The 18,577-nt window shown below is 45.0% G+C and overlaps 1 protein-coding gene across 1 annotated transcript in view; it reads right to left on the reverse strand.

The window, feature by feature from the left end:
* Positions 1-18,577, reverse strand: part of RHOJ (ras homolog family member J) — a 581,705-nt gene that overhangs the window by 19,225 nt on the left and 543,903 nt on the right. The window contains exon 4 of the mRNA XM_086937940.1: positions 2,913-3,008. Within this exon, the coding sequence (XP_086794066.1) occupies positions 2,913-3,008 (96 nt within the window). The remainder of the gene's footprint in view (positions 1-2,912; positions 3,009-18,577) is intronic.

An 18,577-nucleotide genomic window follows, 5' to 3' on the forward strand; every position in this document is an offset into this window, starting at 1 on the left:
GCACTGAGAGTGCCAGGGCTGGTGATTCAAATGCTACCAGTGGGCCTGCAGCACTGATTGTGGGGGAACATCGTTTACAACACAACTTTTACCTTGCAGTACCTTTACCACGGAACTTTTACAACACAAGTCGTTACAACGACTTGCGCTGGGGGCGCTGTAGGATAGGGAATAGTTTAATTTACTATCCAAAACCTTCCCTACTATCCACGGGGACTGGAGTTGGAATAGTAAATTAAACTATTCACTGTCCAGCGCCCCCCAACGCAAGTCGTTGTAACAACTTGCGTTGTAAAACCTGCGTGGTAAAGGCATGCGTTGTAAAAGCATGCGTAGTAACGACATACATCCCTGATTGTGCCACCCACATGAGTAGCCCTAAAATAGTGTCTCTGGCCTGCCACCGCAGTGCCTGTGTGCAGTCTATGAACTGCTATGTCCTCCTGGTCAGTGTCCCCACTGACCAGGCCTAACCCTTCCCTTTCTGTGACCAATGGTCACCCCTATGGAAGGCCCAAGGTACCCCCCTGGGCAGGGTGCAGTGTATGTTAAAGGTAGAGAGCATGTACTAGTGCAGGTGACATGCTCTGGTAGTGAATTACAGCCATTTTCGTTTTTCACTATTTTAAGGCTATCTTGTCCCATAGGCTGTCATGGGGAATGCTGGCTACAGTGGCTACCAGCATATCTTCCCATAGGAGCAAGATAGGACTTAAAGGTCTGGTATCCCTGAACTCAGAATTTAATAACACATCTTTTAGGGAAGGTTGTTTTTAAATCCTGTGTTTGAGAATAGCACTTTTAGAAAGTTGCTGTTCTCTTGTCTGACCTTTCTGTGTGCCTTGGCCTGTTTGTGAATTGACTGTCTGGTTTGTGAGTGACAGGGGCTGGGTGGCTTCAGGAGGGTGAGTGGGCCATCCCTGGGCTGGATAGCTCAATCTGCATCTGGAGTGGTGGGAGGGGGTAGCACCTGGGCCTGAATAGGGCTGTGCCTGCCTTCCACAATGCTGATTCCACCTCCTGTTGGTCGTCTGATGACCCTGCCCCTCTCTCTGAACGGAAAGGAGTGGCCAGGAAAACAAAGTGCTCAAGGAACACCCAGAACTGATTCAGACCGGGCTCAGAGCCCTCCTGCACAAAGAGTACAAAGACTTTTAGGAGTATAAGTACAGGACCCCTGACTATAGAAAATTAGATCATCCTGGAATCAAGAAGGAAACTCTGCCAAGGAGAAAGCTGAAACTGAAGAAGGAAGACTGTGCTGCTGTTGCTCTGCTGGACTGACCGCTCTGCTGGACTGACCTGCTGTTACTTTGCTGCCAAGGAGAGGGGAAGGACTTTGATTTGTGCTGTGTCCCCATGCTTGAAGGAATCTCCAAGGGCCTGAGAAGAGCTGGCTCTCTGTTAAGATGTCCCAGGAACAAAAGGACTTCACCCCCAGCTTCCCTGAACTCTGCTGAGAGAGTTCTGTCCTTCCTAGAGTGCTTGGGAAAGTTGTGGTGCCTCTGGAAGTTGTACCTGTGTGGGGAAGCTGGAAACCAGGATTTTGCAGACTTTCTGCAGGTTTTATCGCATCGCTCGCTTACAAGCCGCAGCCCCGTCAGTGCAAGGAAATTCCCGCCGTTACGAAGGCCCAGATCGTTGCAGCGCCTGTTGCCGCTGCCAGAGTCATTGCATCCTTCGTTTGCGGGATGCACAAGTCCGGGGCGGGAAGAGTATAGTCGCAGAGCCTGTCGTCACTGGGTGAGATTGTCACACCGCTTGCTTGCGGACCGCATCACGTCATTGCGAACATCGTCGCAGCCACATCGCATCGAGGGGCCAAGAGAGTAGAAGATCGTCGCTGAGCCGCGCATTGTCGCTGCACCGGAGATCGTCGCCGACCCGAAGATCGTTGCATCGTACCTTTTGATAGCCGCTTCCACAAAAGAATCCACGCTAGGTATCTCATACCTCCCAAGACAGACCGGAGTCATCGCAACACGCCCGCTATGTCCAGCGGGGTTGTCGCACCGCCTCCCCAGGGTCTCAGGAGTGACGCATCGCTTGCTTTTCACCACTTCAGCTTTCACTTGGAACTTTTGTTGCATCTAAAGGTACTGTTGGTTAAAACGTGACGCAACAGTGGATTATTTTAAAGCAACCTTAAGAACACTTTTGAAACCATGTTCTTGAACTGTGTATGTTGGATATTTGTCGTTTTGGTCTTGTGTAGTTTAGATTAAAATACCTTTATTTTTCTAAACTGTTGTGGAGTCAGTTTGTGGTGTTTTCACTGTGTTACTGTGAGCGTTGGTACAACTTGTTTACACATTTCCTTTGATAAGCCTGACTGCTCGTGCCAAGCTACCAAGTGGGTGAGCAGGGGTTATCTAATGAGTGTATCCTCCTTACCCTGACTAGAAGCAAGGGTCCCTATTTGGACAGTGGTACCTACCACCGCCAACTAGAGACCCCCAGTTCTACCATGCTTGAAGCAGGTTCAAGGCAGTTGGTAGCTAGTTTTTACATATTTACAGGTTAAGTTTACGGTTGTGAACAAGTTACTCTGGGAACAGGCAATAAGGAGAAGTTGAGATAGGAGATAGTTAGGTAGATGTTTAGAGAAGGAGGTAAGAGGTTACAGGGTTAAAGTTCAATAGTTAATGACTGGGTAATGGTTTTAAATAGTTGCAAGGAAAGAATAAGGGTTGGTAAATCTTAGTGGTGGGGGTAGGAGGCAAGATAGGTGAATAAATGTATAGTGAGGTGTGGTTTTGTAAGGCAAAGGCCAAGGTTAACATTGTGTGGTGCACCTGTCTTCAATAAAGCGGCCTTTTTCACACATAAAGAACATGATATTGGTCTGCGCTGTACCCCCGTTTGGCCCAAAGTCACACAACACACCGCCTTACAGGGTCTTATAGTCGTACCTGTTTTGCCAGTTTTATTCCTTGCTCGTATGTGATTGGTTTCTCTTTCATGTACAGCAGGCGAGACAAGGTCTTGGGATCATCACGGAGATCAATCTGTCAACAAGCACATTAAGTAATATTTAACAACTTGAGGAAGCAGAGAGTTATGTCGATCAATGTGTGCAAGCATTCCCTATGGGATAACGAGTCATCATGTCGCCGTGATACATGTTTGCATTCCATCACTACCAATACAGATAATGACCCATGAGTTTTTTCTGCTCCTTTATGAAGCAGGGGGCATGTGAGAGCGCGCAGCTCAGCGAGAAGCCAATATTTTGCTGAAGCGTCTGGAAACAAATACAGGACTCAAACAACTCAATATTTTCTATACTTATAGCTCCTTTCCAAAAATTCATTGCAAATTGAGAGAATGCTTGTACTCTGGCAACAAAGAAGGGAAGCCACACCATTACATTTTGCAACATTTAAGATAGTTTTCTTCTTCAAAATGTTCTCTGTAATTACAAAAATATTATTTTTTAAATCCTATTTGGGTTTAATCAGGATCCTTTTGCTGCTTTCCTTACAATTTTTCTCTCCCTAAAATAAAAGCACGAACTTAAGAAAATACAAATATATTTAGGCTTTAGAGACTATCCTACATCTCTTTCATTCGAGTTAGACAAATGTACATAGTTCATAATGTTAGATAGTGCACCAAGGGCCCGATGTAGGTAAAAGGGATTTTCCGAATTCAAAATACCGAGGCGGGCCGAATCGGTATTCTGAAATCGGAAACCGAGATGTAGCAAACAAACAGCGAAATAATACCGAATCGGGCGGCATCGGTAATGTGAATCGCTACGTACCGATTCGGCACGGACCGAATCGGAAAGTACCGAATCGGCTACCACCGAATCGGAAATAGCCGAATCGGCTACCACCGAATCGGAAATAGCCGAGTCGGTAAAATCCGATTCGGCAATTACCAAATCGGAGGTATGAAAACACACCCATGGGCAAAAAGCCCATAGGAATGCATTGAAGAAACCGAATCGGTAAAAGCCGATTCGGTAAAAGCCGATTCAGCCAATGAGGTGGATCCCCCCTCCCCCACCCAAACAGGGAGTGGCAACCCTGGCAGGTGCAGCTAATTAAGAACTTTCTGGAGAGCCAGCCTGAGCTGAACACTCACAGTTAGCAGCAGTGGGAGTAGGAGGTAGAGAACTGTTCAGAGCAACATGGCAAACCCCAGTGAGAGCCAGAAGTCCAGCCAGAAGAGGAAGCCAAAGTTCAGCAGCATCGAGCTGCAGGTGTTGGTTGAGGAGGTGGTGAGGGTGCACAGGCAGCTATTCGGGAAGCTGTCCCTCAATGTGCCGGACAGCACCAAGAGGAGGCTCTGGAGTGAAATCGCCCAAAAGGTCAATGCTGTAGGTGTCACCCCCAGGTCCCTTGATGAGCTGAAGAAGCGCTTCTATGATATCCGCAGCCTGACCAAACGTAAGATGGCTGAGATCCAGAGGCAAGCTGGAGTGACAGGTGGAGGCAGGAACCCGGCGCCACCCCTCACAGAGCTGGAGGAACTGGTGTCCAGCACCATTGAGAGGGAGAGCGTGACCGGAATTGGGACCCTGGACAGCTCAGCCAGAGCTACAGCTACAGGTAAGAAGCATGCGCATCATGACACACCCTACCAGACACCTCCCCATTAGACACAATGCACAGCCAAACCCCAGCCCAGTACTGTAACCAACATACAAGAGACAAGCATCATGGTATATGTAGTCAACAGAAGTTAGCAAAATATGGCAGTGCAGAATCACAAGATAGGAAACAGTGGAACACATTCTAAGGAGATGCAAGGACATGTGGAATGCTTTAATTGTACTGACTGTAATACATCGGCACTCAATTTACAAATGCTTCTTTGTACCTAGGGGCACCATCAGGCGGAGAACCACAGACAACAGAGGCAGCAGCACCAACTACCAGTGCAGTCACAGGGCCGAGCACGAGTCAGGCTGCCGAGGAGGAGGAGGACAACACCATTGGGCTGGGTATTGAGGGAGACCTGGCAATTGACTATGATTTACTTCACTCCCCACAAATGCCGAGCACACCCCCCTTGCTGTTCTCCCCAGAGAACTCCCCGACAAGGGACCTCCATCCACCTACACCAGCTCCTGCCACGATTATGGCTGTGGCTCCAGTAAACCCTGTCCTGGGAGCAGGGGCTCAGGCCCCGGCCAGCACCACACCCCCACCAGTGGCACCCCAGCCCACTCAGCAGGCCGGCAGCAGCAGTACCCGGCGCCGTGCCATTCCCAGCACTGCAGCGCCAGCACCGGAGGGCAGTGTCTTCCTGGGCCTTGAAGGGAATATGGTGAAAATCCAAAGGCAGCAGGCGAAGTCCATCATGGCCTGCCAACGTCAGCTCCTGCAGCACAACCTGCAGATGGGGGAGATGGTGAAAGGTTTCAAGGCCTTTGTAGATACCAACAAGGAGGTAGCAGCAGTTCTAGGCAGGCTAACCACTGCCATTACCCAGTTATGCGGCAGACTAGAGGAGCATGAGCTCTCGCGCAGGCGGGATGCCCGCGTGCAAAACCGCTCCATAAGCCGCCTTGCTGCTGCAACGGCGCAACTCTGTCAGCGCTGTGCCAAAATGGAGTCAAGTCTCACCCAAAATACCGCCGAGATAACAAGGGGAATGGCCCGCATCACCACAGCAATGGAGGCCATGATTATCTCAAACACTGCCGCAAATCCTGCCCTGGACCTGGGGGATGCTGGGGACAGCAGCAGCCGCAGCAGCCCGGCCAGCGCTGCGTCAGAGCCACGCAGGAGCACCAGGCGCTCAGCAGAAGCCGCAGGACATTCTGAAGGGGGTGAGGGACACCCCAGTGGGGCTGCCAAGTGCTCAAAGAAGTAGGCTTGCAAGGGCGGGTGAGCAACCTGGACCTTAGACTTTTGTTTTGTTAGCTATTACCCTTTTTTTTTGTTGCACATCAGTGCAGTAACTGTGTTGCAACAGTATTAAAATTTGCTTTTCACCACAACCATTTACCTGTCTGTGCATCTGTACTCACTCAGAAATAGTTTTCTGTAATCTCCTCACGTCTGTATCTGCCATCACTTGGCGTAGACACCCCAGCTGGCTGTGTTAGTGGCACAGCTTCGTCGTCGTCATGGTCCTCGTAGTCAGACAACTCCACCTCAGTGCCCTTCTTCACCGCAAGGTTGTGTAACATTGCACATACAGCTATGATCTTGCAGCAGGTGATGGGGGTATACTGCCTTGCACCTCCACTCTTGTGCAGGCATCTGAATCTACTTTTCCAGATGCCAAAGGTCCGTTCGACGACATTCCTTGTGCTTTTGTGGGCCCGGTTATACCTCCTTTGGCTGGGTGTGGAGGGGTTGAGGTAGGGGGTGAGTATGAATGAGCGGAGGGCATATGCACTGTCGCCTGGAAGGGAAAGGGGTAACATTACGCACATGCATACATGTATTACACCTAGCTACTTTGTGTTATGGGGGTCTGATGATGTGTCTCACCTAGGAGGTATCCTTCACCAAATTCGCCAGCCATCAGCCGTGCATAGATGCCGCTCTGTTGGAAAATATAGGAGTCGCGGGTACTCCCTGGGAATTTTGCTACCAGGTCTGTGATGGTGCACTTCGCATTGCAGATCACCTGCACGTTGATGGTGTGCGTAGACTTCCGATTGCGGTATATGTATTCTGTGTCCGCTGGTGGGCAAATCGGAATGTGCGTGCCATCTATGCAGCCAATGATTTGGGGAAATTGTGCCATCTGGTAGAAGTCAGCTTTAGTTTGTAGCAGTTCTGCGTGGGTTGCAGGGAAAGAGATGTATTGGTCCATCCTGTGTATCATGGCGTCAAGGAATGTGTGGAAGAACCTTGACAGGCTGCTCTGGGTCACCCCTCCTGCCGCTGCAACTCCACTTTGATAGCTGCCAGACGCAAGCAGGTGTAGGCTGCATAGCACCTGGACGTGTGCTGGGATGGCGTGTGCCCTTGGGGTGTGGTGGTCCAACAATGGTTTGAGGTCCCTGATGAGCTCAAGAATGGTGTCAGAGTCCAGCCTGTATCTCTGTAGGATCTCTGCCTCTGTGAGCATGAACAGGGTTATCCTCTGTCTGTAGACCTGTTCATTTCTTTGCCATTCCCTCTGTCCTTCCTGCTGTAGCCGTAGCCGCCTCGCAATGACATAAAAAGCTGCCATCCTGCAAGTTGCAATGCATTTTGGGGCTGTTTTTATGGGTTGGAGTTGGTTACCACCTGATTGTAATCCATGGTAAATACCGAGTGAATTCTACCGATTTTGAGCCGAAATCGGTGTTTCTGTGCCTCCCTACATCTCCCCATCTGTCCGATTCGGGGAATTTCCCGATCGGTGATTCGAACGGTTCGGTAGGTTCTCCGATTCGGCTCATGTCCGAATCGGTGTATCTACCGATTCGGTACATGGACCGAATCGGCTTTATTCCGATTCGCTGTATCTACCGATTCGGTACATGGACCGATTCGGATAATTTCCGATTCGGTGTCACTACCGATTCGGTACATGGACCGAATCGGTTATTTTCCGATTCGGTGTCACTACCGATTCGGTACATGGACCGAATCGGCTATTTTCCGAATCGGTGTCACTACCGATTCGGTACATGGACCGATTCGGTGTTTGCATCCGATTCGGTGTGTTACCGATTCGTTACATATCCGATTTTCGGTATGTACGTATCGGATTCTTTTCCATTCGGTACTCATTCCGATTCGGTTTTCGCTCCGAATTTGACTTTTTTCTTTGCCCTACATCTCGATGGCTGTATACCGATCGGTAAGGGCCCAAAATCGGTATTTTCGGCCGTTACCGATCGGTAACGGCCTACCTACATCTGGCCCTAAGCTTCCCTGCTGACGAACACAAATGGCGTTCCACTAAGGGATGATCAAGCTGTGTTGGGCCTCATGTACTGAAAATAGATTCAGTAAAAGAGGACGAAATTTGTGCACCGTATTCTACCGAATGCCTTTGTGTTTTGAGAACCAAACAGGTTACTAATATGTTGGTTCACAGAATACTGAGGGCCTCATTTACCATATTTTGACCCACGGCAGTGCAGAAAGCCTTCCTGCTGCGCTGCCATGCATCAAAATAAAAGGGCAGAAATGTGCCGTAGCTACATGATACGCCACATTCTTGTCTTTCTCCCCTGTGCACAAACTCCAGTCTTGCACCAACGTAGACACCCTTGCACCATGGTGCAAACCTGCCTGCATTGCAGAGATGATTGTTGTACAGGAAGGGACACCTTCTTGCACAAAGACAGTCATTAATGGCATTGTGCTCCTTCAGCACACATAGAAAGTAACAAGGAGAAATACAAGTATTGCTCCTTCTTGCGCCACTCCTACTGGTGAGGCGTAGAATTGTGATGCATTACCAGGTTTTCACCACTTTGTAAATCTAGGAATGTGTCAGGCTCCATGGACGTTGCGTTGGAACACCCACAGCAACTCCCATGGAACGCCTCTTTCACGCAGAGTGAAGCACAAAAGGGGCCCATATTTACAAGGCCATGAAAAGTCACTCAGGGTGACTTTACATGGCCTTAAGGGCAGGCACACTGCGCTGCCAGTGCGTCAATAAAAGTGATGCACTGGGGGGGCAATGTGCTTGTAAATAAGCAGTGGGTCGCAAGTATTAATGAGGCAAGTTATAGTTTGCAACCCACTATCAGGAGCGTAACTGTGGGCCCCCACAGCCCGTGGTGCAGGTGGGGAAGCGTTTCTTGTTTTGGAGGGGGCCTCCTCACCCTTTAAGCCATCCCATTGCATGCTTTGCAGACTGTGTGCAATGGCATGGGATAAGAAACAGTTAAACGCTCTGGAAACCACACTGCTTTCCCCAGTAAGCCCTAGCAGCTTGGAGAGACACCATTTAGAGGGCCTTCATTGAGCCTAAGACAAATTAATATCTGTTTGATCTGGGAGACTACAAAGTGCCTTGTCACATCCTGCAAGAGGACTCCCATTATTTTGCATTGTCACTGCCCACTATGCATGTCTACAGTCATAGGCGTGCTGTCCTGTTGGGGTCGCCAGATACCCTTTCCTGTTTGTGAATGGGTGACCACATCAGTAATGTTTTGTGACCAGTTTCAGTTACATAACATTATTACATTCCATAAGGAGTCGGTATTTGGAAGGGACGCACATAGCACGCCCCTTCCAACTACTGATTCCCTATGGTTTTCTAAATTCGTTTATCAACTCTAAAAACCTTTTCTAAATGGGCTCAGTACATTTCTAAAAGGGTTTCAGCGATCGCAAACCCTCTGATTTAACGAATCAAAGGGTATGCGAATGGAAAAATGTTTTGTGCATGAGGCCAATTGTGCTTTCATCTTGTCTGGAAAAGGGAGGTGACGAAATGCAGTACACTTTTAACAACCTTATTTGTTTATATATATATAGCATAAAAACACTTTTTTTGCCTGAAATTTTACCTGCATGCAAAGTTTGAGGTGCAAAATGTGTCACCTTTACTGAACATTACTTTCATAGTTATAACTTTGGTCACGCGTATGGAAAGATTTTTTTAGATTTGTGACACCCTGCGTGAAAATCCGCTGCGTGAATGGTTAAAAATTGTGCACAAGGCGTTTGTAAATGAGCTCCCAAATCTTTTACTCCATCAGAACATTTTTAATTCCAAGTTTTTTTTTAATCCCATGGCACACACTGACGTAAACAGGGAGTTATTTTGTAATTCAATACAATGTACGGACCTTTGTCAATAAAACTAGCATTTTTTTGTTGCATTTTTCCCTCAAAGTTATTGTCATAAAATGCTCTGTAGAATATTAGAAGAAAATACTTTACACCCTTAGAAACGTTACAGATCAAATTAACACTTATTTATTGGCTTAGTGTCATTCTACAACTTTTTACAGGTCAGCTTTAGGTCTGTTGGTTGATATTGTTAAGGAAATGCAGCAGTCCTTTATTATGGCACATTAATCCCTCTTTGCCAGGAAGGGCTACGCAGTCAAAGCTCGTGAAGACATGGCTTAATATTTACCGATCAAAATGGTTGCTTGTTGTTAAAAGGTTACAGAAACACTTTTTCAAAAATATCAAATTAACTGAATATGCATTGGCAAAATTAGGTCTTTATTTAATGTGCTAATTCATGCTTAAACAGGAAGACACAAATAGTATTTTCATGCATTAGCAAGTTTAAAGAACATACATTACTCAAAAACATAAAAGAGAGTTAAATTCATGGATACATTTCAATGTAATAATTATGACCTATAATCCGTATAGGCGCTATATCGAGGATATATTGGCCAAGGAGTCAAGTAAACCTAGCATAGCTTTACATCATTGGGGACAGGGGTTGGCCCAACAGCTAGGGGGTCGTTGACAAATTTGGGGAACCGGGTTTGAGTCTCGGCAAGGATGAGCAACATCCTGTGATTCTGGGCAAATCACTTAATCTAAACTCACACAACAGAGAAACTCTACAAATAACAGTATAGCCTCATCCATACAGTATCTTATTCGTAGATTAAGGATATTAGTCCTACCATAAATATGCACAGGGGGACAGACAAAAAAGTGTATACTGTTCCTTGCAACAACACTTAGAGGAAGATCATAGATATCTTAATACTGCCCTCACACACCTCGCGGTGTAATGCTTTATCACTGGGCCGCATCAGACACCTAGGTGCAGACAAACACTCTAGATAAAGCAATCTTTTTTTTGACGAAGACAAGTGTTGAGGGTCAGGGTAAAAGGAATACAGATGTGATGATACACAAATGACACTAAGACATAACATAGAAAAGAAAACAGAGAAAAACAGGAAGGCCTCTTCCCTGTTTTCACAGGACCAAACAATGCAGTATGAAAGTATTAAAACAGCCTAAGGATCAACCTTCTCCTATTTATACTGTTGGTGATCCCTGGCTGGGTTCAAAAGTAAGATCAGGGGTAAGTAGGGAAAGTCACGGTCCCTATATCCCCACTGCTGCTACCAACATGTTTCTGCCTCTACATCGCCTCCATCCGGATGGCATTTAGGCTTTCATCAGGGTATTGGTACCTGTTTTTCAATCCTTACCCAGCTAGGGTGTTTATTACCTTAATTCTTGCGTAGTGGTGGAAAACTGTTCCACTTATTCTCCCTCGCCAGTATTTCTGTGGGGGAACACATACCTAGGGATCAAAGATAGAGCGTCAGTCATATTGCCCTACTCTATGAACATTGGAGAAGTGTGGCTCACTGGTTAGAGCAGGCAGACCCTGAAGCAGAGGTCAGATCCGGGACCAGGGCTCAATTCCCGACGCGGCAGGGTCTTGAGCTCAAATGTCCATGGACTCGATAATTCTCGCTTCGGTGCCTGACCTAATCATGGGTTCACACTCTGCAACTCTGGGCATTAAGCTTGCTTAATCTCCACAACGGCCCCCCCGCGGCGGGATGCCTGGCTTTCACCTTGGGGATGCCCTGTAGGGGCTATCTCACAGGGATAAGCCAGGACGGGTTCCCAAGGCAAGCGCGGAGATACCCCTTCGGGGGTCGATTTTGGCGCTATATAAGAAACATAATAATAATAATAATAATAACATTATTGTGTCCCCTATGGTAAGACATAGATCAAACTCATATATGCTGTTAAGAACAATAACCAACATAGTTATCGCCGCCAAAAATAAAAAAGCAGTCACTCCGCTGCTGGTCCGACACCACACTCTCGCTCTCTTGAACATACAAATTCCATAGACCATGAGGACAGTCTTAGGTCTCTATTAAAATAGTCTGTCAATTTGTTTGTGCTATACTCACACGAGTTTATGAGGATTGCTCTAAACCCGGGGCTGCGTGGGGCTGTGTTCTCGCCGTCACACTGCAAGGGTAAGAGGCAAGTATATCATAAGACCTCTTAGTATTGAATTACACCATATTGTACCTCTTAGTAATCAAGCACACTTATACTATCAACCCCAGCCTCCCGGACCTAAGAGGGAACACTCGGGATGACTGATGGTTAAAGATGTGTGCTGAAAAGCCCGTCATAGACAACCGTACCAGCCCCTCGCTAATTCAATACTATGAGGTCTTATGATATACTTGCCTCTTACCCTTGCAGTGTGACGGCGAGAACACAGCCCCACGCAGCCCCGGGTTTAGAGCAATCCTCATAAACTCGTGTGAGTATAGCACAAACGAATTGACAGACTATTTTAATAGAGACCTAAGACTGTCCTCATGGTCTATGGAATTTGTATGTTCAAGAGAGCGAGTGTGGTGTCGGACCAGCAGCGGAGTGACTCCTTTTTTATTTTTGGCGGCGATAACTATGTTGGTTATTGTTCTTAACAGCACATATGAGTTTGATCTATGTCTTACCATAGGGGACACAATAATGTTCATAGAGTAGGGCAATATGACTGACGCTCTATCTTTGATCCCTAGGTATGTGTTCCCCCACAGAAATACTGGCGAGGGAGAATAAGTGGAACAGTTTTCCACCACTACGCAAGAATTAAGGTAATAAACACCCTAGCTGGGTAAGGATTGGAAAACAGGGACCAATACCCTGATGAAAGCCTAAATGCCATCCGGATGGAGGCGATGTAGAGGCAGAAACATGTTGGTAGCAGCAGTGGGGATATAGGGACCGTGACTTTCCCTACTTACCCCTGATCTTACTTTTTAACCCTGCCAGGGATCACCAACAGTATAAATAGGAGAAGGTTGATCCTTAGGCTGTTTTAATACTTTCATACTGCATTGTTTGGTCCTGTGAAAACAGGGAAGAGGCCTTCCTGTTTTTCTCTGTTTTCTTTTCTATGTTATGTCTTAGTGTCATTTGTGTATCATCACATCTGTATTCCTTTTACCCTGACCCTCAACACTTGTCTTCGTAAAAAAAAGATTGCGCTCCATCTAGAGTGTTTGTCTGCACCTACGTGTCTGATGCGGCCCAGTGATGAAGCATGACACCGCGAGGTGTGTGAGGGCAGTATTAAGATATCTATGATCTTCCTCTAAGTGTTGTTGCAAGGAACAGTATACACTTTTTTGTCTGTCCCCCTGTGCATATTTATGGTAGGACTAATATCCTTAATCTACGAATAAGATACTGTATGGATGAGGCTATACTGTTATATGTAGAGTAGTTTCTCTGTTGTGTGAGTTTAGACTGTTAAAAGGGAGTCAGAGAAACAGTACACCCTTGTCTCTTTGGTGTGTTTTCCAAATCACTTAATCCCCCCGTGCCTAACAAAAATGAATGTGTCCTCATGTAACGCAACTGGTGCTCATGTAAAGCGCTCTGATATCCGATACCTTCTGGTCAAGTTTGCGCTATATAAAACTCATTTTAAAAAAAATCAAAAAAATCTGAATACTGAGAATGGACAACATCTGGCCTGTGATCTAACTAAGCCGATGGGAGCGTGGCCTTTTTTTCTGCCTAAGGGCAGGCACTGTTAAGTACCTATTATACTTTCCCATGGGCTATCAAGTAAATCTTGATTTTATTCCCTGTCCATGTAATGGGCATTTGGGCCAAAGCCTGTTACATTTCTTGTTTTACGGTCAGTATTATGAACGATATACTAAATTGTTCCGACTCTCTTTTTAAAAAAAAGGCTGACCATAGAGATGCATATAAAACTCTTCTCACATTGAGAGAGGACGAGTTAATAATTTGTGAGGGCGCCTTTTTGAAAACTGCAGTTCGAGCCCATATTTAGATGAACACTGTATAATTGCACTTTAATAGCTTGTACTGTATCAAAGAATTATGTGTAGTGTTTAAGATTGTATGTATTTAAATATTGCATGTGCTCGCTTGTTTTATGGATATGATTTTATCCGAATAAAGTAATAAAATAAACGAAAATAACTTATAATCAACTCTTACTTCACAGAACATGTCATGCCATCTTATGCCATCTTATGACACATGGAAAGAGCAAAAAGCCAATAATGAATGTTTATATGCAGGAAGGTGTCCCTTCCTGCACATAAACTATCATTAAATTTAATGATTGTTTATGTGCAGGAAGGTGTCCCTACATGCACATAAACAATTGTTAAATGAGAGCGATTTGCTACTTCTATGTGTGCTGCAGAAGTAACAAATAGCCATTATGGATTGTTTATGTGCAAGAATGAACACCTTCCTGCAGATTAACCAATGATCCCTGCAACGCAGGCACCCTTGCACTATGTTGCAAAGGTGCGGGCGTGAGAGCTAGGCAGCTAATTTTAGCGCCAGCACTAGGGAAAACACAGGGGTGCATTGTACTGTAGTAAATACGGCGCATCCCTGCATCTGGAAGAGGTGTGGCGCCGCGGCTATGGTGACTGACTCCGAAATCTGGGGATCACGGTTTGATCCCCAGCACCGGCGGCAGCTCAGGCCGCCACCATGTGACTCTGGGCAATAGCTTGCTTAATCTTCCCGATGGCCCCCAGCGCCTAGAGACCCTTACGGGTGATTGTGCGCTTTACAAATGTGGATTATTAATATTTGAAAAAATATCGCAGCGTGGCGCTAACAAATTTGGCGCAGCTCTGTGCTCTGACATTTTCTTGTAAATATGCCCCTTATTCTCCTGGTTCTAAGTACATCTCCTTTATGCACTGGAAGGCCCAGGTGAAGACACCCTAATGTTTATAGATATTACCTAACACTGGTACCGATACAGTTTATTTCTCAATACATCGAGCAGTTCTTTTCCTGAAGCGTCCAACAGAGAAAGAACGAAGGAAAGTTAGAAAGAAAACAAAAGTGCACTAAACAGTTTTGATAAAGTAAATAGATCAAGTGAAATATCACGAACACTGCATATGGCTTTTGCTGTAGATCTCACACATTTTCGGGGTGGTCATTTTAGGGTCAGGCTGTCCTGGTTTGCAAAAAAAGAAAGCAATAACGAGACCATCTAAGAGTCAGGCTTCACTGACTCATACATGAAAAAACAACCACGCAACACAAAAAGAGAAGTGCTCTGCTATATTTTATTGGGACATTCTTAATAGCATCAATGTAACTACATGCCAAGGAAAAGCTAAAAGAAATGTTGTATCTTTGTGAATGTTTCTACATGAGCAATGTAATTTAGCACCCGTATGATCGTATTTAGAACATTATTTATGTTTTTTTTATTTCACTTATGTACAAAAAGATGAAAGACATCACTATTAGAGCCATCATCCTTAGGGCGGTCTTCCTCCAAACTTTTTGTCTGCGTGCCTCCAATTTTTGCAGATTCTTTTTGCTGGCCTTCGGACTTTGAGCACTTTACCACTGCTGACCAAGGCTAAAGTGCATCTGCTTCTTCCCTAAACATGGTAACAATAGTGCATACACAATTGGCATATTTAAATTTCCTGTAAATCCCTTGTAAAGTGGTATACCGTATACCCAGGACTGGTAACTGAAATGCTGCTAGTGGGCCTTAGCACTGATTGTGCTAACCACACAAGTAACCCTTTAAATATGTCCCACACTTGCCAGTTCAGATCTTTTCTGTGCTGTTTTACTTCCACTTCGATTTGGCATTCAAGACCGCTTGCCCAGTCCTAAACTCCTCTTTTATTACACATAAGTCACCCCTAAGGTAAGCCTTGGGTAGCCCAAAGGGCCGGGTGCTCTTTCAAGAAAAAGGTAGGACATGAACTTTTAAGATTTCCATGTCCTGGTAGTAAAAAACACTTAATTCATTTTTCACTAGTTTGAGGCCTGCTTCTCTCATAGGGTAACATTGGGAATCTCTTAATACACTTTTAAACTGTAATTCCTGATTAGAAAGGAGTGGATGTATCATGTGTTATATCTTTGGAATGGTAATGATAAATCCTCTTTACTGGTAAAGTTGGATTTACAATTATTATTTTAGAAAGGCCACTTTTAAAAAGTGGACATTTATCTGCTACTACAACTCTGTGTGCCTGCAGCCTGTCTCCAATACACATCTGGGGTGGGTGACAGCTACACTTTGTGTATTCCCTTCAGCATTCCACAAACACAGCAAGGTTAGGTGTGTCTGAGTACTCATTTGCATTCTGATGGCTCGCCCTGGACAGGAAGAGAGGGATGTGCTGACACACCTGAACAGGCTGTGCCCTGTCCTCACACAAAGGGCTGATTACCTTCTATAGTTAGGCTTGAGCCAGGTCTGTGAAGAAAGAGCTTCTATGCACTTGAAAGACCCTTCTTTGAAGTCACCCCCACTTCAAAGGCACAGCTGGGTATAAGGACTAGTTGTCTGATCCCACCAAAGCAGACAATTCTGGACATGCATCTGGAATTTGCCAGCAGAACTGCTCTGCCGCTTCAAGGACTGACACTCTGCTGATCTAGAAGACCTGCGTTTCTGCTGTGCTGCCCTGCTGCTCGCCGCTCTCTGACCCTGCTGAAGGAGTGCTGTACTCAGCCATGCAACCAAAGTGATCTCCAAGGGTTTGTTGGCATGCCTCCTGTTGCTTGAGACTCAGGGCTCAAGGTTCCAGGATCAAGGTACTCTGTTCCCTCCGACCTCATGGCTCCTGTATCTGGCCAGCACTCCATTGCGATCAGCCTGAAGTGCTGACTGTGTCCAGATGACCTCCATTGGCGCTTATTGCTTCTAAGCACTAGAATTATTTTTATTCTTCAAAAATTCATAACTCGACTTCTACATATTGGATTTTTGTTCCTTTGGTCTTGATTTATTTATATAATAAGTGTCTTTTTCTAATATAGTGCAGAGTCTTTTTGTGGTCTTTTCATTGTGTTACTGTGTGTGTGGGCGTGTGTTTGTGTGTGTGTGTTTCACAAATACTTTACACATTGCCTCTTAAAATAAGACCAACTGCTCTGCCTGAAGCTACCAGAGGATAAGCACAGGTTATCTTTTAGTGTGTATCTGAATTACCTTGACTAATATTGTGGTGCCTTCTTGGAAAGGGTGCATACCCCTGCCAACCAGAAACTCAATTTCTAACAATCCCTTATGTTTAAGAACTGTGAAAATTGCACGTTAAATAGTTGGTCTATGGAAATATTGAGTGATAACTTTACAGGTTTTTATGCAGAATGTGTTATTTATAGTGTGGGAAACCTTCTTTCCAACATGGATTCTGCATTCACCAAATAGTCTTTTCCAGATGCTGAAACAAATGCAACTCCTGCATTGCAATGGAAGAACAATAGGAGCTTGAATGATAACCAAACAGCAAATAGTATGTGTTGATCAATTCTTAATTCTTTTGAACACACTATATAAAAATGTATAAAAGTTGTGACAAAAGTTCTGGAAGAGCTGCTTTGGCAAGCCATATCTAAAGGTGAGATGTCACGGACAGACAGAGAAATGCAAGATGGAACAGGCAGTGAGGAAAGAACAGCAAAGAAAACAAAACACAACAAGAGAACAAAATAGAAAGGAAAATAGGGGAAAATTAAAAAAGCTTAGTGCATTAAGTACTTGATATGAAAAAAGACAGTCATGTTGACGACCCCATCATCTGAAAGACAGCAAATAATTCCTCAAAAAGTACAAGTTAGTTTCACCAAATTCTCTTGAATAGTAGATTCACACTCCTTCTTAACCGGTATGCTTCAAGAGGACTACTTAGGAAGTTGTGTGGACTATTCTCATATCTTTGGATCGCTTGTGACATGTCTGATACTGGGTGAAATGCCTGATAACAGAGGCATCACTGAAATTCACTAGAGGTGGATTAAGATGAAAAGAAACTCCTGTTTTTGAGAGTAAGTTTTCTAGATAATCCTCCTACCACTCAAATAAAAGAGGGTTTCACTCATAAATCGGTGATAATATTGAAAAACATTAATTTGTGACAAAAGTTGATAGATTAGAAATAAAAATATGATGGATGTACATTTCACAATCAGAATCCACAGAACTTCAAATTCACAGATGCGGAAATATTGTTGTCAAGAATATCGATATTTCAGGTAAGTAACGTTATTTTCAACAATATTGTTGTTGTCAACAATATTGTTGTTGTCAACAATATTGTTGTTGTCAATATTGATTTCAATAATATAGATGTAAAAGCAGTGGGCCTCATTTACAATATTGTGGCGCATAGTAGCAAGCCTTCCTGCTGCCTAGCAGTGCATCAAAATAAAAAGGCAGAAATGCGCTGTATCCACACTTCTGTCCTCCCCTGCGCCACGCACAAACAGCAGCCATGCGCCATGGCAGACACCCTTGCATCATTTTAAAAGGGTACCTGCGATGAGTGGATGATTGTTTTTGTGCAGGAAGGAACACTTACCTGCATAAAAACAATCATTAAAGGCATTTTCCTCTTTTTATGTATACTGCACCCACAGAAAGAGGAAAACACATGGCGAAATAAAAGTATTTCTCCTCATTGCGCCTCTTAAGACTTCCCTGGGGACGCGTAGGATTCTGACACAATCTCAGGTTTACAAAATGTTGTAAATCTGGGAATGCATCAACTTCCATGGATGTTGCGTGGGAACACCCATGGCAACACTTATGGAACTCCCCTTATACGCAGAGTTATGCGTCAAAGGGAAACATATTTACAAGATCATGAAATGTCGCGCAGGATGACTTTACATTGACTTGTAAATATGGGGAA

Source organism: Lissotriton vulgaris, chromosome 9, assembly GCF_964263255.1.
Source record: "Lissotriton vulgaris chromosome 9, aLisVul1.2, whole genome shotgun sequence".
In the NCBI taxonomy this organism is placed as follows: domain Eukaryota; kingdom Metazoa; phylum Chordata; class Amphibia; order Caudata; family Salamandridae; genus Lissotriton; species Lissotriton vulgaris.